At 48.1% G+C, this 27763-nt stretch overlaps 1 protein-coding gene and 2 non-coding genes across 3 annotated transcripts in view; 1 reads left to right on the forward strand and 2 right to left on the reverse strand.

Annotated features, from left to right (window-relative positions):
• Positions 1-49: 49 nt before the first annotated feature.
• The window catches only part of LOC146196779 (uncharacterized), a 31245-nt gene continuing 3531 nt past the window's right edge, over positions 50-27763 (forward strand). Inside the window, exons 1-3 of the mRNA XM_084596402.1 lie at positions 50-197; positions 13817-13920; positions 26146-26256. Of these exons, the coding sequence (XP_084452528.1) occupies positions 80-197; positions 13817-13920; positions 26146-26256 (333 nt within the window). The 5' untranslated portion in view covers positions 50-79. The remainder of the gene's footprint in view (positions 198-13816; positions 13921-26145; positions 26257-27763) is intronic.
• TRNAQ-CUG (transfer RNA glutamine (anticodon CUG)) lies at positions 23911-23982 on the reverse strand. The gene has a single exon. It is a non-coding gene; the product is annotated as a tRNA-Gln (tRNA).
• TRNAE-UUC (transfer RNA glutamic acid (anticodon UUC)) lies at positions 23991-24062 on the reverse strand. Its single transcript has one exon. It is a non-coding gene; the product is annotated as a tRNA-Glu (tRNA).

Consider the following 27763-nt stretch of genomic DNA (forward strand, 5'->3'; position numbering starts at 1 on the left):
CCTGCAGGAAATCGCTGTCGGCTTTGTGAAGCGCAAATCACGAGAATGCCTCAGGCAGGTGATAGTTGGCAAGTGACATATGGCCGAGCACTTGCCGGTCGGCAGGTTGTGTGACGTTTGGAGACCACATGGCATCGCCACGTTGGCAGGAGCTGGCAACAAGGGGAATCGAATCCACTGTGACTCTTTGCTCCCGGGTAAGTCTATACTCCTTGGCTGCGCAGGCACATTTGTGCGGTTGTTTTGTACATGTGGCGGGTGGTCTTTCACACACTGTGGTAGCTTACGAATGCATGCTAAAGAGTATGCACGCGTGATATATAGAGGCATGAATTAAGGAATTATCCATCATAGCGGGTTGCAAAGTTTATGCTCGGAAAAAAGGATCCCGCAGGTGAAAACCCGGACGAGAGCCGTCAACGCTGTCACGTCATGCACCAAAGGCGGGAACTTGTGAGCCCGCCCTTCCCCCCTAAATTTTTATCAGGCGGCTGAGGGTGTGTCACGTGTGAGTGCAAGACGCCGCCTCAGGAAGGAAAGCAAATAATTAACAAGAACGGAAACGAAGAAACAACCGGCCCGCAAAAGACGACGCAGACGTATACCACGGGGACGGAGCCAGGCAGACGGCGTAAAGTGCGCGCGTCTGCGCGGAAGCAATAATCGTTTAGACAGAAGACCAGACGTCGTAACCGCGTGGTTTCGGGAACCTCAAGGTCACGCCAACTCGCGGATCCCACGGCCGGGAAGATACATGGGCGCAATGCTCCCGGCGGGAGAGGAGAACGGTATGCATGCGACGACGCCTGCTCGGTGCGGCTGCCCCGGGGGCAGGGAAGGAGACGAGTTTTGGACCTGGAGTGAGAAAGACGCATCGAGGCTGCCCTCCTAGGCCGACGTATCTCGGCCGCGATCCGGATCGTCGAGACGCTCCTTCGGCTACGCTCCGGAGGCCCCAGCGAGGACAACTCGAGCGACACCCCTCATCTGAATCGCCGCTAAGTACCGATTTGAACATTTGCCTACTCATCGATTCGTTTTTGTTTTGTGAAGGACTCTAAAGACCAATTAGGACCATATTGTCGCGATCCTTAAATCCACCTGCGTGTGGTGTTGCCTGATGTGTGCATGCTAATTGGTGCCCTGTAACCTATTTCTTTTTGTTTTTTTTTTTGTTGTTTATGGTTATACTAAAAGTTGTTTCTCGAGATGTACACCTCTCTGGTTTTTCGACTCACGTTCTAGATATGTAGTGACAAATTTATGGCGAGCCTGCCAGGATTCTCTTTAGTCATTTTGTCTGAACGTTAAAGTCAACACGCTTGTGTTCGTGCTAAAACCAGAGAGATGGACCTCCAAAAGCTTATGCTTAGAGCCGAAAAGCTCGGGTTCACGAAAGAGGAAACAATGGCTCTTTATGAGGAAGAGAAAACGAGACACAGAGAGGAAAAAGAGTTGGCGCACAGGCAGGCGCTTGAAGAGAGCGACAGGGCTCGCGAGCAGGCACGTGAAACAGAAGAGAGAGCTAAGCGGATGGCTGAGGTAGAAGAAAAGAGATTGGCACAGGAAAAAGAAGTGCTTGAACTCAGGTTACGCCTTGCGAACACTAACGTTGGAGCCGTGCCAGAGGCAACAGGACTCTCGTCAGGTGTTGGGGCCCCACGCCCAACAGCGGTCTGTCCAAGGAAGCTGATGGCTCCTTTTGACGATAAGCGGGACGATTTGGATGCGTATTTGCACCGTTTCGAGAGAATCGCAACAGGCCAAGGATGGAGTAAGAGCGAATGGGCAACAGCCCTGAGCCTTTGTCTGGTGGGCGAGGCATTAACAGTCTTTGGGAGGATGCCCGCATCAGAGTCGACGGACTATGACAAAGTGAAGAAAACACTTCTGCAGAGGTTCCGTTTAACCGCGGAAGGTTTTCGAGATAGGTTTCGAAGCAGTAAACCAAATGATGCGGAAACAGCAAAGCAGTTCGCATCGCGATTGTCGAACTACTTTGAGCGATGGCTGGAAATGGCAGAGGTTGAAAAAACATACCAAGGGGTGAGAGATCTAATGGTGGCAGAACAGTTTTTGGCCTGCTGTCACCCGAAGTTGGCCATATTTCTGAAAGAGCGGAAGTTGAAGACAGTAGAGGAATTTACAGAATATGCTGACCAGTTCATGGAAGCCCAAGGCCATAGAAACCTGGGAAAGGTCAAGGAAGACAACGGGAGAGCTTCCGATGTCGACGCGGTAAAGCGAGGAGTGCAAAGTGGCACATTTAGGCAACCCCCGAGGTGTTTCTTGTGCAACCGTGTTGGACACCGCGCCTCGGACTGTAGGCTTGGAGGAAATAGAGGGCAGACGCAGACATTCTGCCAAAGCTGCAACAAGAGGGGCCACCGTACAGAAGACTGCAGATATCGGACGCAAGAGAAAGCCGCGTGTATCGTACATCCCCGACAAACTGACTTGACCGCAGAGGAAGTCGAAAAGACGGCAGAGGGTGAGAGATCGGAAGGGGAAACGGCAAGGCACACAACCGTCAGCGAGTCGATGCCTGTAGTTAAAGGTAAAATTCGCGGACAGCGCGTGAGCGTGTTGAGAGACAGTGGCACAAACACTGTCCTAGTAAGAAGGAGCCTTGTTGAAGATGAGGAGCTTACCGGTCAACTTGCGGCGGTGCTACTGGTTGACAGCACCGTTCGCTACCTTCCCGAGGCAATGATTGAAATTTCTACACCGTACTATTCGGGGCCGGTCTTGGCGAAATGCCTAGATGCACCCCTATATGACTTGGTGCTAGGAAACATCGCGGGCGTACGAAAAGTTGACGATCCCGATGCCGACTGGACCCTCAGTGGGGAACATTTCCCGGATCAGGATGAAAAAGATGAAGAGGAAACCGTTGTGAAGACTCCCTCCAACGTGATTTCAAGAGAGTGCAGCGGAAACCTAGAGCCGGCTGAAGGAAAAGTCGAAACACCCACAGTGTCGTCTGCCGTACAGACTAGAGCAGCAAAAGCAGCACAAGGGAAGATGCCCAAACTCAAGGTTCCTGCGGCGGAACTACTGAAGGTGACTCCCGATAAGGTAGCGCAGGAGCAAAGCAACGACGCGTCACTGGCGGACTGTTTCAAGAAGGTTGGCGAAATTCTAAAAAGAAAGAAAGGCCGGACGACATTCCAGTTTCTCATCCAAGATGGGCTGTTGTACCGAAAATGTACTTTCAACTCAGGAAGGGAAGCCCTACAACTAGTGACACCAAAAGAATTGAGACCATCCGTCATGTGTCTGGGTCACGATTCGATTATGGCTGGACACCAAGGTGCCAAGAACACAGTGAACAGAATAACCGAAGAATTCTACTGGCCTGGCCTGCAGAGTGACGTGAAGCGGTATGTCAGATCTTGCGACATATGCCAAAGAACGGTACCGAAAGGAAGAGTTGGGAAAGCACCACTTGCAACTATGCCGACCATTGAAATGCCATTCCAGAGGGTGGCAGTCGACATCATTGGGCCTATGACACCTTCCTCAAGAAGAGGAAATCGGTACGTCATCACCCTGGTCGACATGGCGACTAGGTACCCGGATGCTATTGCCTTGAAAACTATCGATACAGTCGAGGTGGCCGAAGCGCTACTCGAGATGTTTTCGCGATATGGTGTGCCGAAAGAGATGCTTACAGACCGGGGATCCAATTTCACATCGGTCTTAATGAAGGAAGTGAGCCGACTCATGTCAATGAAGCAACTGCTGACGACCCCCTATCACCCGATGTGCAACGGCCTGGTGGAGCGCTTCAACGGGACAATCAAGCACATGATGAGGAAAATGTGCCAAGAAAGACCGGCCGACTGGGATCGATACCTCCCGGCACTGCTATTTGCATATCGCGAGGTCCCTCAGTCAAGTTTGGGGTTCTCGCCGTTTGAAATGCTATACGGCAGAGCCGTCAGAGGACCACTAACCATTCTCCGAGAGTTCTGGTCCAATAAAGAATTGGGAACGGAAGAGAAGACCACGTATACCTACGTACTGGAGCTGAGAGAGAGGTTGGAAGAAACCTGCAAGATCGCACACTGCAACCTGGAAGCCGCAAAGGAGAAGTATAAGAAATTTTATGATCGAAAGTCGGTGAATCGACAGCTCAAGCCAGGGGGCAAAGCCTTGATCCTGCTGCCAAGTGAAAAGAACAAGCTCACAATGCAGTGGAAGGGCCCATTTCCAGTAACAGCAAAGAAGAATGAAGTAGACTACGAGCTACTCGTGAACGGAAACAAAAAAGTATTCCACATAAATATGCTGAAAGGTTATGAAGAGAGGCGTCCTGATCTTGACCATACAATCGCCTGCATGGTCATCAATGATGAACCGGACGCGGGGGAAGTGCCTACTTTCAACACAAGAAAGACATCGGGACCAAGGGACGCGGCGCTTAACCCGACTCTGGACACAGAAAAGATAGCGCAAGTCAAGTGTCTGCTGGAGCGATATGACACCATTTTCTCAGACCTGCCCGGGAAGACGAAGCTTCTTGAGTGCAAGCTGCGACTGACCACCGAGCAGCCCATACACGTCAGGCAGTATCCTTTGCCACTGGTTGCACACAAGACAGTCGAGAGAGAAGTGGAGGATATGCTGGAGCTTGGCATAATTGAACGCACGGAGTCTGCCTATAACTCACCCCTCGTAGTCGTCAAAAAGACAGATGGCTCCAATCGACTTTGTGTTGACTTCAGGCGGCTCAATAGCGTGTTAATTCCTGACAGCGAGCCGATTCCGAGAATCGATGTGGTGTTTGCGAGCGTCGCGCAGAAGAAATTTTTCTCGAAGTTCGACCTCGCGAAAGGTTATTGGCAAATACCAATGGAGGAAGGTTCCAAAGAAAAAACAGCTTTCTCATGCGCTAACGGCCTGTTCCAGTTTCGATTCATGCCGTTTGGCTTAAAAACTGCCGCAGCCACGTTCACTAAGCTAATGAGAAAGGTTTTGGGCGGTCTTCCAAATGTACACCACTATATAGATGACATTCTGGTCGCCACAGATACTTGGCAAGAACATCTGAATGCGCTCGAAGCCCTGTTCGAGAGACTCCGTGAGGCAAACCTGACGGTGAAGCCCACAAAGTGCGAGGTCGGGTTTGAATCAGTGTCTTTTCTCGGGCACGAGATAGGAATGGGCAGGATAGCGACGAAGCCAGATATCCTGGAAAAAATACAGGCGGCACCAAGACCAAACACCAAGAAACAGGTGCAGTCGTTTTTAGGATTAACTGGATATTACAGGGAATTCATCCCACAGTACGCCGACAAAGCTCTCCCACTCGTAGAAATGACAAAGAAAGGGGCGCCAAATGCGGTGCACTGGACTGACCGACACCAAGAAGCGTTCAGTCAACTGAAAGAATGCTTGGCGCAACCACCCGTCTTGCTAGCCGCTAATGTAGACAAGGAATTTGTTTTGCGCACAGACGCATCAGACACAGCTCTGGGCGCAGTACTGATGCAGGAGGAAGACGGCATCCTGCACCCTGTGGCGTATGCGAGCAAGAAGCTTAGCCAGTGCGAAAAGAACTACTCGACGGTAGAAAAGGAATGTTTAGCACTGGTGTGGGCAGTAAAGAAGTTTCACTTGTACTTGTACGGAACACATTTCAAAGTACAGACGGATCACCAGCCCCTACAGTGTTTGACAAAAACTAAATGGTCAAACGGAAGGCTGATGAGGTGGAGTCTGACGCCCCAGGAGTACGACTTCGACATCGAGTATGACGGTAGAAAAGGAATGTTTAGCACTGGTGTGGGCAGTAAAGAAGTTTCACTTGTACTTGTACGGAACACATTTCAAAGTACAGACGGATCACCAGCCCCTACAGTGTTTGACAAAAACTAAATGGTCAAACGGAAGGCTGATGAGGTGGAGTCTGACGCTCCAGGAGTACGACTTCGACATCGAGTATATAAAAGGGAGAGAAAACGTAGGAGCGGACTTCCTAAGTAGGCTGAACTAAGGCTATATTTGTCAGCGTGTGTAGCATGTCCATATAGCAGCAGAAAAGAAGTAAACACGTGTGTTCGAGCTTTGCTATTGATGGTTTGTACTATGTGAACAGTGCCGTTTGTTGTGACGTTTGCCTGTGCGTGTGTGTGTTTATTACGCCAGTGAGTAGTTTTCCGTGCGGGAAAACTCTTAAGTGTGGGGGTACTTGTCACGTGTGAGTGCAAGACGCCGCCTCAGGAAGGAAAGCAAATAATTAACAAGAACGGAAACGAAGAAACAACCGGCCCGCAAAAGACGACGCAGACGTATACCACGGGGACGGAGCCAGGCAGACGGCGTAAAGTGCGCGCGTCTGCGTGGAAGCAATAATCGTTTAGACAGAAGACCAGACGTCGTAACCGCGTGGTTTCGGGAACCTCAAGGTCACGCCAACTCGCGGATCCCACGGCCGGGAAGATACATGGGCGCAATGCTCCCGGCGGGAGAGGAGAACGGTATGCATGCGACGACGCCTGCTCGGTGCGGCTGCCCCGGGGGCAGGGAAGGAGACGAGTTTTGGACCTGGAGTGAGAAAGACGCATCGAGGCTGCCCTCCTAGGCCGACGTATCTCGGCCGCGATCCGGATCGTCGAGACGCTCCTTCGGCTACGCTCCGGAGGCCCCAGCGAGGACAACTCGAGCGACACCCCTCATCTGAATCGCCGCTAAGTACCGATTTGAACATTTGCCTACTCATCGATTCGTTTTTGTTTTGTGAAGGACTCTAAAGACCAATTAGGACCATATTGTCGCGATCCTTAAATCCACCTGCGTGTGGTGTTGCCTGATGTGTGCATGCTAATTGGTGCCCTGTAACCTATTTCTTTTTGTTTTTTTTTTTTTTGTTGTTTATGGTTATACTAAAAGTTGTTTCTCGAGATGTACACCTCTCTGGTTTTTCGACTCACGTTCTAGATATGTAGTGACAGGGTGCATAATTTTAATAGGGTTGGCCGTATATAATAATCATCTCATGATTTTTCTCAACTTTTGAAGCCACTTATATGCTCTGCGTATAATCCCTTCTATATCCTAGCTGCCTATTCTGCTCCAAGTTTTGCCTACTGTGGCCATTCGCCAACTGGCGGCTTAGATTGAGGACTGCGCTGCTCGATAATCTCACCTCTTCAACAGGATGCACATCCTGTCTTTGTGATAGCCTCATATATGACAGCTGTATTGCTTCCTAGAGCTGTAATGATGTGCAAGCACTATTACAGCAACCAAATGAGCAATTCCACGCTTGAGGAGGGCGTGGAGCGTTCGCTACATCACTTGAACATGTAAGGTCTTGTCGCTTGGGCACCTTAAAGACGAAAAAAGAAATATTCACAGCGGGTCATATTTGCACGAAAATATCTTCCCAGCGCCTACATGCTCAACAGGTTCCGCAGCACCGTGAGGGAGGAAATGCGCGCGAACCAATTTGTGTTTGTCGAAGCTGCGTACAAGCTTGTTATCGTATATCATTCGACTGTCAGAAGCACGTAGCCAGCTCGGGCCGATGGCTTCAGTGAGAGGCAAACGCATAGCGCTGCACAGTTAGGGCTGTTACCATTTATTCGGAGAACGTTTTGGCAGTCGCTTCATTCCATTCCATCAGTATAGCAAAACAGAAGTTTCACTGCAGCGTACTGTGCTTATGGTTTGACGATGACAGAAAGTACACGCGTGCATTGTCTGTTGTAACTAAGCGCCGTGTTTGACTCATCGAAGTTCGAACACTTTTTCCCATTAATTTCCGCTTGTCAGCGTCCCGCGCCGCACACATTTACAGCCTATTCCCAACGAACTTCCTTTGGTACCATCGTCAAACCGCATTCACGAGCGCTCCTGCACGGAGTCAATTGAGTAGTTGTGCGGCAACACCAGCGTTACCTCGGGAAAAACTACCGCCATCCGGGTGACGTTGATGCGCTACAGTAACGCTGCTGAGGATAGTATTGATTACGACACCTAGCCAATGACAGCACTGTGTGCCAAACTAGCACGATCACCAGGTTCGGTCTGTTACGGATCGATGCCTGGACGGTGCACTCGCCTGTCATATTCGGAGCCGGACTGGCCCCGCAGTGGCCGGCTGTTGGGCCGGGTGGCCCGAATGCTGACTACGTGGGCGAACAGGTCGTCCTCCATGCGTTACTCAACCGTGCACGTGGCGCCTCTTCTTTTTCCCTTTCGATCGTGCTTCTGGTGTTCTCACGTACAAGCGGTACGTACTCACGGCGGGGAATATTGGAGAGGATTTTATGCTGATGTTTAAAAAAGACGTCGAATAATAGCGGCAGTAGATCATGGAGGAAACTGCGAGGAATAATCGACAAATGGTCCTGAGTATTTTGTTTTTCTTCTTCCTCGAATGACGGATTGTATTAGAAAGTACGATGTAGATTATTTATTCATCGTCCTGTCTTTCCTTCCCTTGGGACCAATTTCCTTCTTCCGGGTGCGGAGAGAGAGAGAGAGAGATAGATAGATAGATAGATAGATAGATAGATAGATAGATAGATAGATAGATAGATAGATAGATAGATAGATAGATAGATAGATAGATAGATAGATAGATAGATAGATAGATAGATAGATAGATAGATAGATAGATAGATAGATAGATAGATAGATAGATAGATAGATAGATAGATAGATAGATAGATAGATAGATAGATAGATAGATAGATAGATAGATAGATAGATAGATAGATAGATAGATAGATAGATAGATAGATAGATAGATAGATAGATAGATAGATAGATAGATAGATAGATAGATAGATAGATAGATAGATAGATAGATAGATAGATAGATAGATAGATAGATAGATAGATAGATAGATAGATAGATAGATAGATAGATAGATAGATAGATAGATAGATAGATAGATAGATAGATAGATAGATAGATAGATAGATAGATAGATAGATAGATAGATAGATAGATAGATAGATAGATAGATAGATAGATAGATAGATAGATAGATAGATAGATAGATAGATAGATAGATAGATAGATAGATAGATAGATAGATAGATAGATAGATAGATAGATAGATAGATAGATAGATAGATAGATAGATAGATAGATAGATAGATAGATAGATAGATAGATAGATAGATAGATAGATAGATAGATAGATAGATAGATAGATAGATAGATAGATAGATAGATAGATAGATAGATAGATAGATAGATAGATAGATAGATAGATAGATAGATAGATAGATAGATAGAGAGAGAGAGAGAGAGAGAGAGAGATAGAGAGAGAGAGAGAGAGAGAGTAGAAGTTTTTATTTGGACCAGCGGATGAAGGAACTTCGGCCTTCCGCCGCTTGGGACGGTTGGTGGGGGCCTCAGATGCAGGCCGGCAGACGTCGTCATGGTTGGCGTCCAAGGCCAGCTGGACGACGGCTGGGTCCGAGCAGCCCAGCACACTCTCCTAGAATTGCGGCGTCAAATTTAGGCCCCTGCCGGGAAAAGAGGGGCAGTCCCAGGCGAAAGATCAGAATTTTTGTATACACTGTGGCTCGAGAGGAACCCTCGAACACATCCGGGTGCAGCGTCAGCGTTGCGCGCCAAATTAGCAGCTCTCTTTAGAGCTTTTTGAAGACATCCTACGAGAGGGAACGAAGAGATAGGCTTAAAGAAACTTGCCGGCCTCTAAACGAGAAACTGTCAGAATCAGGATCGTTTTAATTTTGTGTACCGGTGCTCCCAGTATTAAAGGGAATGGTCAGACAATTTAGGTAATGGTTACTCATTGCCCCCTTTGTAAGAGAAGCAATGAATTGCGTCGTAAATAGAAGTGGTCAGCAGAATTTCTTTTTCCCCTGCGTAGTTTTTTCTCTCTCCGCGTGCAATATCCAGACCTGACTTTCAGCTTTTGTGCGGGTATAACCTAAATGCTTGTGTTTTGGAACAACGTGGTCATTCTGTTTTGTAGTTGAGGGAACGGTACTTAGGCATAAATGGAGTTGTAGAAGACGACAGAGCCACCAGTGTGCAAATCGAACAGGATTTGCCGTCATCTCACTTATATTTACTTCTCACTAAGGAGAAAGACTAAATGTCGAAAGTCATTAACTAACTAAACTTTTTTATTTTACGGTATTCCCCTGCTTGCTGGTTTCCCGTGCTATTTTGGGAAGAGGCAATCCCGAAATGGTATATTGTGTACGGCTGTCCTTCGACGCCAGTGAAGTTTGGACCGTCCGTGGTATGCATGACATTGGGACCGATATATGATGTAGCATATGGGCACTTACAACCAGCAACTTTCTATATGAGGCTACAAATGGCTTCAAGGTACAGGCACTGGAAGGGCTGGCCGGAAAAAAGAAAAAAAGGGAACTCAGGTGCTCTGAGTACCGGCCGACAGGTTGGACCTGATACAAAACATTTAATGCAAGGTTCTTCTCCCTACTAAGCATTCTTAATGAATCTGACGAGCTCTTTGAGGTCAGGCCAATCTTTCACACATTCTCTGTTCCCAAGATAACCTTGAATCCTTTAATCCTGCACTCGAGTGACAAACTTTCAGTAACTGAGCTGAATCATAAACGACATGACGTCTCTGGCGAAAGAAATCCAGTACAAGTTCAAGCTCAACACTTATTTCGTGTTTCCTTTACACTACACCCCCCTCTCTCTCTTTCGCTCTTATATTATTTATTTGCTGTCGTTGTGCTTAAATGCAGACCGACACCTACTATACTTCAACTTTTTTGTCTTGAAAATTTTCGATCTAAATATTACAAGATAGACGCGTTCATTGATGAGTTGCTTGCAGATGCGTCAGAACATTAGTATTCATTGCCACAACATTGTGTTCATATTTTCGGAACATAATTTCAAGACTTATTTTCCTCCAGTGGCCGCGCAGCAATGAAGAATTCAATACAGACGCTTAAAAAGGCTCCTTTTAACGCTCTCTCATTTTTCTTTCGAAGCGATGCTTTCTTCTATCCGCGTGCGCTGTCATCAGCGACTGCATATGATGGATGCAATGCGACCGCCTCCTTCGAACTCGACCTCGGCGCTAGAGAGCTGTGCTCCATGGGAGTTGCCTGAGCAAACAGGACTCCGCCATGACAGTGGCCCGTGGCGACGCGCAAAGTATCGCAGGAAAACGGCCATGATCGGCACGCTGCTGGCGGCTTCTTGGATCCTCTTGGGACCCGCTGCAGGATCACCGCTGGAGGACGCCTGCGGACCTCAGCCCAGTATGCATTCAACCCTAGACGTGCCGCGACTTGGCCGCCTGGCTTGACCCAGCAAGATTAGTTTGACGTGCAGTGCAGGGTGGTCACTTGCTAGACGCAGATATAAATAGCAGTCAATGGTAGTTGAATGAGTTGTTCTACGTTTTGGTATAGCAATAGATGAAAAGCCTACTGAGGATTTTCTCGAAATACTGTTTTTGCTGCTTCGTCTTGTAGTTGCATAACATGATAGTAGTGGAACGATATAGCATTTTCTGAACCAGGAAAGTTTGTTAGGATATACGCCCACTGTCGTTGGTTTGACTGAGTTTAAAAAGAAGAGAAGAGGAGAATTATTGCTTTCCGTGGCCTGACGCAGTGGGCTAAAATTTATTATTCCGCGTTTTCTAGAAATTAACAAATGATATGGCTGACAGCTGTCAGGAATGAAAGAAAAAAGTCATCAGGATAAGGCGAGGGTCGTTAGCACAAAAGTCTTTGAAGAAATTTCAACTGTATAAGCTTGGACGATGTAATGTTCACGTCGATTGTTTCGGTACAATGAGTTCCTCAAACAAAAGGACTGTGACGATTCGTGTGACTTGGAGATTCATGTTCGTAAACCGTGCACTTAGTGTTGTCATAGTTGACCGCATGTGCTCTTGCATTTGTAGAATCCTGAATATCATGAACCTTGCCCAGTCCTTCATGCAGATTACGACATCAATTCTCTTTAATTACATTTAATTTCGCGCATTCTGGGTGGTATCACAGTTAGTTGTCTATTTAGGTTAGGTTGTTTTTGGTTTGGTTTATGGGGTTTAACGTCCGGAAGCGACTCAGGATATGAAAGACGCCGTAGTGGAGGTCTCCGGAAATTTCGACCACCTGGGGTTCTTTAACGTGCACTGACATCGCACAGCACATGGACGCCTTCCTTTTCACCTCTATATAAAAGCAGCCGCTACGTCTGGGGATCGATCCCACGCCCGTAGGTACAGCAGTCGAGCGCCTAAACCACTGAGCTACCGCGGCGAGGCAGTTGCATAGTTAAGCGCAGATACCATATGATAGAAAATTTAGGCGGCTGTGAGCGATAATGTGCCATATAGCAGAGTGTGCCTCTTACACAGAATATATATATATATATATATATATATATATATATATATATATATATATATATATATATATATATATATATATATATATATATATTCCGGCAACAGTGAGCCGCAGCACATCAAAATTATTGCGTTTAGTGACTTTCGGTCTGCATGTATACTGTTACAGAACATGATGCCTATAAAAGTACTTTGGTATAGGCTAGTTGGTTCGACATGCCTGAAACAAAAACGCCGCGAATGACACAAGGACAAGAAGGAACGTAAACGCATAGGACTGGCGCCAACTATCAACTAAGGTTTATTGCACCACACCCTGCATTTTATACGCATAACTCGGCCAATCAGCGAAACCAGCCACAAGGGAAACATTCAGCGACTAAAACTGTCAATCGCAATCAGTATACAGATTAGAGGTGAACCAGATGACCGACAGGGAATGTATACCTCAGTGCAACAAACACGTAATTTAAAGAGCCAAAAAGTATCTAACATGAAAGCAGGAGCACACGTGTCAAAAAAAAAAAAAGAAATTAAGCGAATTTTCACTGAAGTAACCGTCTTCAGCTAGTGAGCAGTGAAACAGAAAGCTGCTTTTCTGCGCACGCTACTTCTGAGGTTTTTACAGCATTGGCTGTAATGTGTTCGTTAGGAAGTTTTGCGTTATTCCGACCCCTAATACATTATACGCCCCATCTCTGTTTTCCCCTCTCTTTCTCTCCTCTCTTTCTCCCCCTCTCTCTCTCTCTCTCTCTCTCTCTCTCTCTCACACACACACACACACACACACACACACACACACACACACACACACACACACACACACACACACACACACACACACACACACACACACACACACACACACACACACACACACACACACACACACACACACACACACACACACACACACACACACACACACACACACACACACACACACACACACACACACACACACACACACACACACACACACACACACACACACACGTGCGCGCGCGATAGTTTTTCTTCAACACACAGCAGCTTTTCTCTCTGTCGTTGCGCGCCCGCGCGACCTAGATGGCGTTGGCGCAACATGCATGCACAAGCGAGAGAGAGAGAGAGGGTAGCCATTGACTATTCGGCTTAAACCTTAAGCCACTCCCCCCCCCCCCCCCCCCTCCTGCCCCTTCCAAGAAAAAATGTCTGCTGATTGAATGCGTTTTGAAAACAACCCCGACTATTTTGTAATGCCCGCTGAGGCAAGCGCACCTACTCAGCAGAAGCGCTGATGACAGCGCTGACAAGACGCTGTACGTGCTTTCCGGTGAAAACTTTAAATAGGGTTTAACCGTTCTCTTCCAGCAAAAACAGAAAAACGGAGTAAAAAAAAAAAAGAAGAAACACAGAGATGAACCCTCTCTTTCGCATTTTTGTTTTGTAAGCTTGACGCCAATGTTCTTCTTTTACCCGAGCAGACAAAAAGGAAATGATGTCGATGTTGACGGCAGCTGCGGACATGTTTATCGACTGCTACGAGGACTACGACAAGTACGGGGTGCCTTCCAAGTATCTGACGGCGGTGAGCATCCTTCCCCCTCTTCCCATTTCGCCTCCTGAAATTACGATGGATATGTACTCAAATCTGCATCAATTTCGCGGTGATCACCACATCGCAGTGCATTGCTTTGCCTCTCTGAAATATGGCCCACCTATCACGTGGTTCTAAATAACACTGCGCATCATCTATGCAAACACGGTACGGTTCCGCAATTCAAGACTCAAGATACACCACGATAGGGCTCAGAGAAGGAATGGTCATTTCCGGCATGCAAAAAAGTACAATTGAATAACCCTTAGTAAGGCCGCATAGTAATGGAGCCAACAGCCGCTCACAAAGAAAATCATAGGCTATTTTTTGTGTCTGTTTATGAATGGGAAGTAATGATAAATCGGGGAGGAAATCGGTCAGAAAGTAGAAGAAAAAATAACCCCATGCCGCCGCTCGGGTCCGAAACCCCGCCCTCCGAATTTCGAGTCCGGTGGCTCTACCGTTGAGTTACAGCGTCGGCTCTTTATTCTTCCACTTTCTTAGGCGTTTATATTGCGTGTAACCTACCCTTGAGAGTGTTCGCTAGCGCCACCCTCCACCATAGCGGCGGACGGGGAAAGTCCAGGGATGCTGCAAATGCCACGTATACCTGATCTTATGTTTATGGGGAATGCGGAAGCTGTGTGATAACCCTCTTAAGCTAACTATGACGTCAAAGCCTCCAGATTCCAAGCCCTCGCTAAGCTAACTTTAGCCATCTGTAGCGAAACTTTAGTTAACAAATTTTTGAAACCCCGTCGTATCCGAGGCAAATGGGCTTTTTGATTGCAGTAGCTGAAATTCTCTTTCAGAGCTTTCAGCCCGGTGAGCATTTTGGAAAGTCTTCACGTCAAGTTTCTTGTCACAGTGTATATTTTTGGCAGCCATGCAAAAATATTTGTCCGCCAGACTTAGGAAACTGCAGTTATGGAGCGCAGGCCTCCAGCTCAAGAAATACGCACAGCCACATACTTTCACTCCATTGCCAAACTTTGGTATAATGAAGCGGCTAACTTGTTGTAGCTGTAGCCGAAAATGTTCGTTAGAGTACTTACATCACTCAGTTTTCTGGAGAGGAGGAATTTGCCTTCAATAAATCGCAGCGAAAAGTTCTGAAATGCAGGCGACAGGTGTTGAATCTTTCTGGCTGTCTCTGCCGCTCGGAAGGCATTTGTACAAATAAGAAAAGTGCATGAAAGCGAAGAAACAACTATTCGAGTTTACCAGTTTAACGATAATAAACTTATAAACCCAGTAGAGAGTTCATGTATAGTTTATAAAGGTGTCAAATACATAGTACGTGCGTGTTTACTTTCCATTATTGTGACAGATAAGTACCTATAGAAGGCAATTCAATGCTTCGAATTTACATTGTCTCGTCCAAATGAATGAATGCGTGGTTGTTTCAAATCAGGGAACTTTCAATTAAGCGAAAATTTTGTTAAGGTTCACTGAAGTTCATCGAAGTAAATTTCATGGTTATTATAGCTTAACACTGTGCAGCTTCCGAGTGCGCTTATTTGGTATGCATACTTCATCCAAAACAGCGCACCGCAGGCGAATCTAAAGTCAGATCTATGATCAGGAGCCCATCCATAACTCGATAAGCACGTAATAATTGGCTGTGGTGAATAGCTTTAGCTTTACGGCCAATAACTTTAGCGGGGGGTAAGATGGTCATGCTATTGGCCTACAGGCACGAGGAGAGAAATTTCATTAAGAATTAACGTCTATGAGATTTAAATTTCCTGCAATTTCACATTTGAGTTCAAGCTCCGTGTACTTTCCTTGATAAGGCAGAAGCCATCCGTAGCGTCCACAACACTGCATACTATTAGAGAGATCACCTTTCAGTCTTGATGGTATCGTTAACCGTGGCGAAATATACGGCGTCCGACTTCGGAATGGATGGATGATCATGAACAATATGTGCTTATGAATCTTTCCTCTAGCGAAGGCATGTTTGCTCATATGGTGCCTATATTTACGAGACCTTTCTCACGTTAGTATAGGTTCCGTGATGAAATGTTTGCCTCGCTGGCTGCTACGGCTCGTCAGCACCCGCCCTTATAGGCGGCTGGTTTTGGCACGTTTTCACGCTGGATGAATTTCTTGCCAATATATGGTCTCTGCTCAAAAGTTATGTATGTGTATGGTGAACTGTGGTGTTCTTGAGGACTGCTGGCTCTTGTCAAACATATCTATACGCTAAGGAAAATGGCCATGACTCCCCCCCCCCCCCCCCCCCCCACCGCCCCCATTCACACACACACACACCCAAGAAAACAGAGAGAGAGAGAGAAAAAAAAAACAAAGGCCAGGAATGGCACGATGCACGGCATTAAAGAGCTTTTAAAACGCCCTCCCCTTTCTTGGTGCATGATTTGCACGTAAATGATTGTTTACCACTGCCCTCGCTCCCCACATAGATTAGATAACTTTGTCAGGGTTTACTCATACAGCTCGGGCAGCAAGGGTTGCCATCGAAACACACTTTAAAAGTGCTGTGGTGTTCCTGGTATTACATATACACGCACCTCAACCTCAAACTCATTTAGCCATGCTGTCATCATTTATAAATATTGTCATGTACACGGTGACTAAGGATACCAAAGATAGCAGGGGGTAGCCCAGACACAACAACACAGCAGCACAGACGCAAACGCGCAAGTGACACTTTGTCGTCCTCTTCAACTTCGTCCTCCTTTCACACCTCAGTCATGCGCCACCTGGCAACGCTAGGTGGCATTACCCCCTCCTTCCAAAAAAAAAAAAAAAAATGAGAAGGACCGGTAAAATTGGTGTGAAAAGCAAGAGAGTGGTCACAGCGGGTTACCATACGCTATCGGTGGTAGTACGGCTTCAGTCGCACAATGTGCACAATGTCCGAGCTGTGCTTTCGACGTTTTGGTTGTGTGGTGCACCGTCTGGGATAACTTCATAACTGAGGTCACTCACACGGAGCAACACTTTGTACGGCCCGAAGTAGCGGGAAAGGAGTTTCTCTGACAAGCCTGGACGGCGAACTGGTGTCCATACCCAGACTTGGTCTCCAGGCTTGTAGTCAACCTGGCGGTGCCGGAGGTTGTAACGGTGCGCGTCAGTGGTCTGCTGCTGCCCAATGTGCACACGGGCGAGCTGGCGGGCTTCCTCAGCGCGGATGGCATATTGCTGGGCATCTGAGGATAGCTGGTCATCATCTGGGCACGGGAGCATGGAATCGAGCATGCTCTGAACTTCGCGTCCGTAAACAAGTCGAAATGGTGTGAAGCGCGTTGTCTCTTATAAGGCTGTATTATACGCAAATGTGACGTACGGCAGCACCTCGTCCCAAGTCTTGTGCTGCACATCGACGTACATTGCCAACATGTCCGCAATCGTCTTATTCAATCTTTCTGTAAGGCCATTGCTTTGTGGATGGTACGCTGTGGTCTTGCGATGGGTCGTGCAACTCAGCTCAAATATGCGGTCGATCAGCTGTGATGTGAAAGCTGTCCCTCTGTCGGTAATGACGTAGGAAGGGGCGCCATGCCGCAAGACTATGTTGTGCATGAAAAACTCTGCTACTTCGGAAGCTGTGGCATGAGGGATTGCCTTTGTCTCAGCGTATCGAGTCAGGTAGTCAGTAGCGACTACTATCCATTTGTTTCCGGCCTGCGACAAAGGGAAAGGGCCAAGAAGATCCATTCCAATTTGGTCGAACGGAATGCGGGGTACCTTAACGGGCTTGAGAAATCTGGCAGGCTTCTGGGGCGGTGTTTTACGGCGCTGGCGTTCGCGACAGCTTGGTACATAGCGTTTCACAGCTGCGGAGAGTCCTGGCCAGTAATACATGTTGCGCACTCGAGCAAGAGTCCGTGAGCAACCCAAATGACCAGACGTTGGTTCATCATGGCAAGCAAGTAGAATATCCTCACGGAGCTCGCATGGCACTACCAGAAGGTAAGTTCTGTCTTGGCCCTGGGAGTTTCTTTTATACAAGACGCCTTGCCGTATGCAGAAGGAACCAAGGTGCCGAGATAGGTGTCGAGGCAGTGTCGTATCACGCCCTTCCAGATAATCGATGAGTGGAAGGATGTCTGGATCAGCTCTTTGTCGATCCCTGAGCTCAGATGCGCTGAGGGCTCCTAGAAAACCGCTATCGTCATCGGCTGTAGTATCGCCAGTGTCAACGGGTGCTCGTGACAGCGTGTCGGCGTCTTCGTGTTTGCGGCCGGACTTGTAAACGCTGGTTATGTCAAACTCCTGAAGCCGTAAACTCCAGCGTGCAAGTCGTCCAGATGGGTTTCGCAGATTTGCCAGCCAGCACAAACAATGATGGTCGGTGACGACTTTAAATGGCCGGCCGTAAAGATAGGGGCGAAACTTCATAGTAGCCCATACGACCGCCAGGCATTCCTTTTCTGAGGTGGAATAGTTCATTTCGGCACGAGAGAGTGCGGCTAGCATAGGCTATTACTCGCTCAAACCCGTCTTGATGCTGAACAAGGACCGCGCCAAGACCGATACTACTGGCGTCAGTGTGCACCTCAGTGTCAGCCGCTTCATCGAAGTGCGCCAGAACAGGGGATGTTTGGAGGCGCTCACGAAGCAAAGAGAAGGCCATCTGCTGCTCAGAGTTCCACACAAAGGAGGTGTCCTTCCTTGTAAGGCGCGTCAGAGGTTTTGCGATCTGAGAAAAGTCCGCAATGAAACGCCGATAATATGCGCACAGGCCAAGGAAGCGCTGAACAGCCTTCTTATTAGCTGGAACGGGAAATCGTGCGACGGCAGCAGTCTTATCGGGATCCGGGCGCACCCCATCAGCGCTTACAACATGGCCGAGGAACTTGAGTTCTGTATACCCGAAGTGGCATTTCTGGGGCTTCAGCGTGAGATCAGCAGAACGGAGGGCTTCCAGGACAGCTCGAAGGCGTTCGAGGTGTTGATCAAATATTTCGGAAAAAACAACTACGTCGTCCAAGTACACAAGACAGATCTGCCACTTGAGGCCAGTGAGGACGGTGTCCATCATCCTTTGGAATGTAGCTGGGGCAGAGCACAATCCAAATGGGAGTACTTTGAATTCATATAGGCCATCTGGAGTGACAAATGCGGTTTTTTCTCGGTCTCTTTCGTCTACTTCGATTTGCCAATAGCCGCTTTTTAAATCAATAGATGAAAAATACTTCGCACGTCGCAATCTGTCCAGTGAGTCATCGATGCGCGGCAACGGGTATACATCTTTCTTTGTCACATTATTCAATTTCCGATAGTCGACGCAAAATCGAAGAGTGCCGTCTTTCTTTTTGACCAGGCTACTGGTGAAGACCACGGACTTTGTGAAGGCTGCACAACACCATCATCCAGCATCTCCTGAACCTGCGTCTGGATCACTTCTCGTTCTTTGGCAGACACACGATAAGGCTGCTGTCGTATTGGGCGAGCGTCGTCATAAGTAATGATGCGATGTTGTGTGATGGGTGTTTGACGAACCTTCGAGGAAGAAGCAAAGCAGTGCTTGAAGTCTAGCAGCAGTTGCTCTAAGGCCCGTCGTTTCTCCTTTGACAAGTGACAATTAATGTCGATGTTGTCAAGAGATGGCTCGTTAGTTTCTACTGCCGTGGATGCAAAACAGACCGGATCGTGCGCAACATGGTCAGCAAAAGCGATAGCAGTCCCCGGGAACAAGTGTCGGTGCTCATTAGAAAAATTTGTGACAAGGAGTGCAGCCCGGCCATTGTGAAACGACAATAAACTTCGGGGAGCGCAAATGCCATGAGCAAGCAGGAGTGTATGGTTCGCCTCCGCTACAGCATCACCGGTACGGAAATCGTCACAGGTAACTTCCACAAGAGCACTGCTTCGCGGCGGCAGGGAGACGCTCTCAGCGGAAACACGAAGTGCGGTATTGCAAGGACTGCTACTATCTTGTTCGGTAGATTGTCCCATCGAAAACGTAACGAGTCTATTTCGCAGGTCGATAACTGCTCCGTACTCCCGCAGAAAGTCAATGCCGAGGATAAGGTCACGGGAGCAGTCACACAAAACAACGCAACTAACGACGAACGTACGTCCGTTAATCTGAATGCGAGCCGTGCACATCCCCTTTGGAGTAACTATATGACCTCCGGCGGTTCGGAGGTACACACCTGGCCAAGCAGTGAGCACCTTCCTCAATACAGTCGCCATGCGACCACTCAAAATTGAATAATCGGCACCGGTGTCCACTAATGCATTGACCGTAGTGCGACCGTCTAAAATAACCGGAATGTCCAGAGAAACGCTTTTTGCTTCCCTAGGGGACGGTACCAGCAGCTCGTGGTCGGATCGAAGCGGCGACGACGGGAGGTCTTCAACGCAGCGACTACCAGCGGCCTCGCCCCCGAAGGTCGCTGTTTTCAGTTTTCCCGATGAGGGCTAGACGAGCGGCCTCGGTCCTCTCGCGAGGAACCGTGGGTGGACGAGGAGGAGCGCCTTGGTGAAGGGGAGCGGGGCTGACGCTGCGAACGAGATGAAGAACGCTGCTCCTCCAGGTACTCCTCAATAACTCGGGGTCGTTGACCAAACCGGGGAGGAGGCGAGTCGATGCGGAAGCCGTGGAGACCGAGGCGTCGATATGGACAATCCCGGTAGAGATGTCCTGGTTCACCGCAGTGGAAGCAAAGCGGACGGCGGTCAGGCGTGCGCCAAATGTCGGCTTTGCGTCGGGGCAGCGGACGATTGTCGAAGTTCTGCATTGGCTGCACCGAGGGCAGCGGAACTGTAGGTGACGCGAGAATGGGCGGTGGTGAAGGGGGAGCCTGACTCTGCAGAACTTCCGCATATGTGGGACGATTGTCGGTCCCCGACAGCAATGACGGGCTCGGAACTACCGGCGAAAGAGGGTTCTTGAGTGCCTGCCGCACCTCCTCCCGCACTATAGCAGAAACGGAAGTTGGCGATTGCTGCAGAGGGCTCCAGAACTTGCTTAGTTCTTCGCGCACGACACTGCGAATCAGTTCGCGCAATGCATCGGGATGTCGCTCTAAAGATGCAAATGATTCCGCGATTGTGCTTGTATGAAAAGGTCGGTCATAAGCCACGGCACGTTGGTGTAGCACCTTTTCCATTGTGGTGGCCTCCGCAAGGAATCCGTTTACAGTCGACGGTGGGTTTCCCACAAGGCCTGCGAACAGCTGCTCTTTCAAACCCTGCATCAAGTGCCTGACCTTTTTGTCCTCGGACATGGCGGGATCGGCTCGCCTGAAGAGGCGCGTCATGTCCTCGACGTACGCTTGGACACTCTCATTCGGCCTTTGGATGCGAGAGTGAATGGCACGTTCTGCATGCTCGCGACGATCTGCGCTAGTGTAAGCCTCGAGCATTTGACGACGGAATTCCCGCCACGACGTTAATACTTGCTCTCGGTTCTCGAACCAGATACGGGCGCCGTCTTCAAGGCTGAAGTAGACGTTCCTTAGTTTGGCAGCATCGTCCCACTGGTTGAAAGCAGCGACACGTTCAAACTGAAGGAACCAGTCCTCCACATCCTCAAAGAGGTCCCCATGTAAAGATTTCGGTACCCGAGGGGCCTGCAAGGTGTAGTTACAGGCCGGTGCGACGCCCGTTACCTGCTGAGCAGGAGCACTAGATGTCATGGCGGCGGGTGATGGCTGAAACTCCGGAGACAGTCCCTGGAGCCGTCGACTGGAGCGATGCACGGGGGTGTCCAATGGTACAGGGCTGGCGCGACGTCTTGTAGATGGAGATTCTTGCATAGGCGATCGTTTTACCCAGCAGCTCCACCAGAATGTCACGTACACGGTGACTAAGGATACCAAAGATAGCAGGGGGTAGCCCAGACACAACAACACAGCAGCGCAGACGCAAACGCGCAAGCGACACTTTGTCGTCCTCTTCAACTTCGTCCTCCTTTCACACCTCAGTCATGCGCCACCTGGCAACGCTAGGCGGCAATATTTTGGAGCGCAGCTCTTTGACGCCCGTTCCTGCGTTTCGCGGCGTAGCCGTCGTCCCTCGTAATCAGCTCCATAAATAAATCAATTTTGTCTCCGCCGGGAATCGAACCTTTATCTCTCGGATCCCCAGCCGAGCGCCACGCCCGGGGTCGTAAAACGCACATCATAATTCTCCTTGTCTACCGTAAGGATGATGACAATGACGCTGCAATTAGTTGTAACGGCAATGATGACATTACCAATGATAATGACAATTTTGGTTTGTGGGGCTTAACGTCCCAAAACGACTCGGGCTACGAGAGACGCCGTAGTAGAGGACTCCGGAGATTTCGACCACCTGGGGTTCTTTATCGTGCACTGACGTCGAACAGCACACGGGCGCCTTGCTTTTCGGCTCCATCGAAAAGCGGCCGCCGAGGCCGGGATTTGATCCCGCGCCCTTGGGAACAGTAGTCGAGCGCCGTAACCACTGCGCCACCCCGCGGGGTTGATAATGACGGTGTATTTAGTTGATAATGATAATGAGAGCAGACGTGATGCACCGTATGCACCAGCAACGCTTAGGATTTCGCGTTGCGTAGATTCCATAGTGCGCACGGAATTTTAGAGCGCCGCTCTTTGGCGCCCGTTCTTGCGTTTCGCGGCGTCGCCGTTGTCCCTCGTAACCAGCTCCGCAGCCGAAAAAGAATGGTACCACAGAATAGAGAGTCAAGGAAGGGTGCGCATGAGTTTGGCGATGCTGTAAAAGAGGAACTAGTTAGTATATCGAAAAAATAATGGTGCCATAAAATAGGGCGTCAAAGAAAGGTGTGCAAGCGACAAAATTTTTGATGTGGTTTATTTAGGTAATTCATTAGAGCCAATAACAGAAAAGAAAGCGCGCAATATCTATCATATCTGTTCTGTGCACACCAACCGCGCCGTAAAGGAGGGGATGAAGATGGAGTGAAAGCGGAAAGGGGTGCCGTAGTGGAGGGCTCCGTAGTAATTTCAACCACCTGGGGAATCTTTAACGTGCACTGGCATCGCACAGCACATGGACGCCTCTTCGTTCGCCTCCTTCGAAACTTCATTAGAGCCAGTTAAGTGGTTTACAGGAAAGGAAAGGCGCAGTATCTGTCACTCGCGGGGACAACTTTCTGTGGCAATGGAGCCAAAGCTACGGGGAGGGGGGATGTAGTTCCGAGTAACTGGCCACGGTAATCAGCACCGCGCACGACGTACCCTGTCGAAAACAGACGCGCGTTAAATAGACGCGCGTTCCGAACGCGCGCAGAAATGGGCGGGGAAAAGCGGCCGGCGCTTCCCACCGGACCTCGCGTACACTGCTTCCGCTTTGCGAGATTGTCGACAGGCCGCGCAGCAATCGGCATGAACGCTGCGTATTGAACTCCCGCTGTATTGGCTAGTACTGTAGTGTAAGCCTGATACAATAATAAGGTTAATAGTTTCGTAATGGTATAACATTCCAGAGCGAAATTTCTGGCGGCACTTTATACTTGTGCGGAGCGAGCTGATGCGTTTTGGCTCCGTAACTTCCACCACATTGCCACAGAAAGTTGTCCCCGAGTATAGTCGGTATCGAATATGTGCGAAAAATAAAAAGTTGCCTTTAATTGTACATTTCATGCTCGAATTCATTTTCTCAATCTATATGAAACAGCTGATAAGCTGCGTTTAAATTTCGCATTAGGAAGTAACGTAATCACCGGCAATTTTTTTCATATATATTTTCAACACCCTTGTTCCACTTCTAGTTTTCAGTCCATGGATTGCAACTGATTTCAACATAATATTCTTCTATGTAATGATCATCCGTATAGTGGAGAAAAAAAACCGTGTGTTCTAGGTGATGCTGTGTGAGGATCAGTTTAACAAATAAATGTAATATAGGTCTGAAAAATATTTGACCAAGGATGGGTAGATTCTGTGCTCCTTGTGGCAATCGAAGTACTAAGTAAAAAAAAAATACGATAAAATCACCAACACCTCGTGCATTATCCTATATTTGAAAATATTTTTTGCGAGAGAAAAAAAAAGTAGGTCTCACCGAGATTTGAACTCGGATCGCTGGATTCAGAGTCCAGAGTGCTAACCATTACACCATGAGACCTACACTAATTCCGACGCCGGGAATCGAACCCGGGCCTTCTGGGTGAAAGCCAGATATCCTAGCCACTAGACCACGCCGGAGACGGTTGTGGCACCGGGAGGAGAAAAACCGGTAGATAACTGCGGAGAGCGTCGAGAAGCGTCGCTGTAGTCGCTTGCATGGCGCGCGAATTTGACAAGGTGCGACAAGATTTCTCCCGCTTCCTTTTCGCTTTGCTGGTGAAAGGGAACTTTTCTTTTTGTTTTTACATCATTTGACTCACACTGACAGTATTAAAATCAATTAGGTCTTAGCTGCAACACAGCGTTTCTGGAAAGGCCAGTAACATAGAAACATGAACTGTTGCACTCATTACATCTAGGTTTGCACACGATTTACAAGGAAAAAGATAGATAGATAGAGATAGAGAGAGAGAGAGAGAGAGAGAGAGAGAGAGAGAGAGAGAGAGAGAGAGAGAGAGAGAGAGAGAGAGAGAGAGAGAGAGAGAGAGAGAGAGAGGAAAAAGAAAACTCTGGATTGCGACGATTTGTGTACTAGTTTTATTATTTTTGCGCACAAACCATACAGTGTAATACGCACTTTCGCCCTAATTCGGCTTTTCAGTTCCAAAAGCATTGAAGAATCTGCAGTTGACAAATGTGAAAGCCTACACGGTACATCGCGCGCCCCTTGTCGAACACAACCAGCGTTCCCTTGAACGCACCAGAGTTCACTGGCGGTCTATTATTGTTTGCAGGAAAAGAAAGCCAGGAACGGGCGCCAACGAGCTGCGCTCTAAAATTCTAGCGGGCACTTTGGACGACTAAAGTGCGATGAGGCAAAAGCCTTAGCGCCTTTCTTCCCTTCCCTTACGGCGCGGTTAAGTGTCCGCGAAGTGTAAACCTTCCTGTAAACCAATTTGAAACGCCGCTTCCTGCTTTGCCCATGTCTGATTCTGTATGCGGTGTGGTGCGGCGTTCGAGGAAGCGCCAAATTAAAGGCGCAGCACGGACGCCTGGATCGGACGTCTGGCGGTGTCACCTTTGTATATGCGTGAATCGCTTGGTGAGTTAATCGGTCATAAAAGCACGTGACGCCATGACCGGGTGTGACGTCATGATTGCGTCATATCGTGTCATGACATCACGTCCGATCATGACAGATGACGTCACTAGTGATTACGTCATTGGGCCCCGCCGATTTTCGCGGTATCCGACGGGATCTCGCGAAGTGGGACACTTCTCGCGGACGCACACACGCGCGGAAGGACACTCATGAGCTTATAAAGGAATGATGAAAAAAAAAAATAATCGGTGATTGAGGAGGGAAACGAATCTGTTAGGTTTCTAATGATCGATTCAATTACTTCAGCAGCATCGGACGCAGCAAAATTCAAACGGCGTCCCACAACAAGGGATAGCGCGAAGGCAACAGAATACTACACCAGGGGCCGCAAAAAAAAAAAAAAAAAGTATTTATATGCCCCTGATTCGAAAGACGTAGTGAGCAGCTGATCAGCGCCGACACGTACCAGCGGCAGAGATAAGATGTGGGTGGAACGGAAGCCGAGATGTCATTAAAATCCGCTGAAAGAACAAATATTAAAACTTTTACGGTGGACGGCTTCACGGCAAGGCCTTACAGGATGCACTTGAAAGCTCTGTACATTTGCTAGTCAAATGGCAGTATTCATAATAACAATAAAAAGCAAATAACACACACACACACACACGCACGCACGCACGCACGCACACACACACACACACACACGCACACGCACACGCACGCACACACACACACACACACACACGCACGCACGCACGCACACACACACACACGCACACACACACACACACACACACGCACACGCACACGCACACGCACACGCACACGCACACGCACACGCACACGCACACGCACACGCACACGCACACACCTTTACCAACTAGTTCGACTCAACGTTTTTTGAAGAGCCAGTAGTGGCCCTGGAGCGCTGCTGGAGGTCCAGCACATGGTCATATAGGACTGCGAACTCTATACGAACTACGCTTTCTGAAACAGACGCGCCTATTTTTATAGTGAAGACAGCCTTCCACATGCGGCAACGTAACACAGGAAGCGTGGCGACGAAACTTTCTTTTCTTTCGCGGCCTCTCAGAGCGGAGTGCGTTGAACTTTTTGCAGGTGCTGCCGACCATCTGTGCCGAATACGAAGGCTGCGTGTCCGCCGCGTCGGAGGGCGACCGAAAGGAGCAGATAGTGCAGTGCATCGTGCAGAAGATCAAAGATCAACTGGTGCGCTCACGTTATCACGTTATCGGTCATGTTATCAAAGTGAAGTTGCCCTATATCTACTCATTACCACGATTACAAAGAAACTGTGTATAGTCTTACTGAAAAGAAAAATAGATTTTGTAAGACAGAAGACGTAAAAAGTAACATATGCTTAAAATAATGTATTCTTATATGTCTCTCCAAACCTATAGAGCAGAAAGCCATTCCATCCAACCATGGTTCACTCAGTCAGTTGTATCGCCTCGATGTCATAAACAAAGTTTGGAGTTTAGTGAAGGAGGCGGAGACTGAGGTGTAAGAAAACGCGCAATTTTCAAAGTAACATTTTATTAGTAATGCATGCGTCATTAGATTCCGAACGAGAATCAAGAGACCCGCAAACAGCCTCAAAAGCCTCAAAAATTGAATTTTACAGCATGATCTAGAAACGGTTGGACAAAGTTGTCCTCAGGGGTCATTGAACTGCACCGCGTAGCAAGGCAGGTGAAAGCGTGACCACTGAAGAGGATGTTTCTTTTCTTTTTTTATTTTGGGGCGGGGTGGGGGGGGGGGGGGGGCAGCCTATGTCCTCAAGACAAAGTGTACGCGGGTCGCACTTCGCCTGGACATATGATACACGACACCTGGGATAGGAAGCATTTACATTAGAGCACACATGTGAGTGTCATACACCTAGAAAAATGTACACAGGAAAGGAGGGCGCCATACATAGTGATCAAAAAAAAAAAAAAAAGCTAAGAAACAGTACAAGATATCACCCGTTCGGAAAGCGGCTCCGTATGACGGTGAGCAAGCTCTGCCCTTTTTCGAAATAGGAAAGTCAACGATCACTACAAATTTCCGGTGTCCACATGTGGTCCAGAAACTTCGAGCACAGTGTACTGGAAAAAGAACCAGAGCTTGAGTGGAAGACGTTGTAGACTAAATCGTAAAATGAAAACGATGTTGCCACTGAGGTAATGCATTTGACAAGGAATTAGGCAAGCAATTTGTGAAAAGGGATGGAAATAAAGAGGTTACTTAAGGTAGTGGGGGCAGCGAATAAGGGAGGGAAGCTGTAGCACAGCTATAACATTCATTTTTGTCAGACGTTGCTCAATGCCGACCGCTGTGTTACTAAGGTTAACCTTCGAAAATAGATTGCGCAAAAATTTCAGAATATATTTTTGTTTCGCATTTTCAAGTTCGACCAAGAGAGAGAGAGAAAAAAAAAGAAAAGCTGGGCTATAAGCGGGACGCGTGTTGTGCATGTAATTAACGCTCAATAATGCGCTATTAATGGCCCTAATGCCGCGAAAGGTTTGCAAAACTTTTGTAGCAACGATCGACTTAGTGCAAGATGAACGTACTCAAAGTTAGGGAAATGGGCTGAAATGATTAAGCTGAAAGACGACTAAAGACTGCTTTTGAAATAAAGCAGTCTTGAAAGACAAAGAAAATTTTTCTTATCTGGACCCTAATTGTAAGATGACTATTTATAATTGTGGAGGAGGAGGAGGAAAAACGT

Source organism: Amblyomma maculatum, chromosome 3, assembly GCF_055883805.1.
Source record: "Amblyomma maculatum isolate TAMU_Amacu chromosome 3, ASM5588380v1, whole genome shotgun sequence".
NCBI lineage: Eukaryota > Metazoa > Arthropoda > Arachnida > Ixodida > Ixodidae > Amblyomma > Amblyomma maculatum.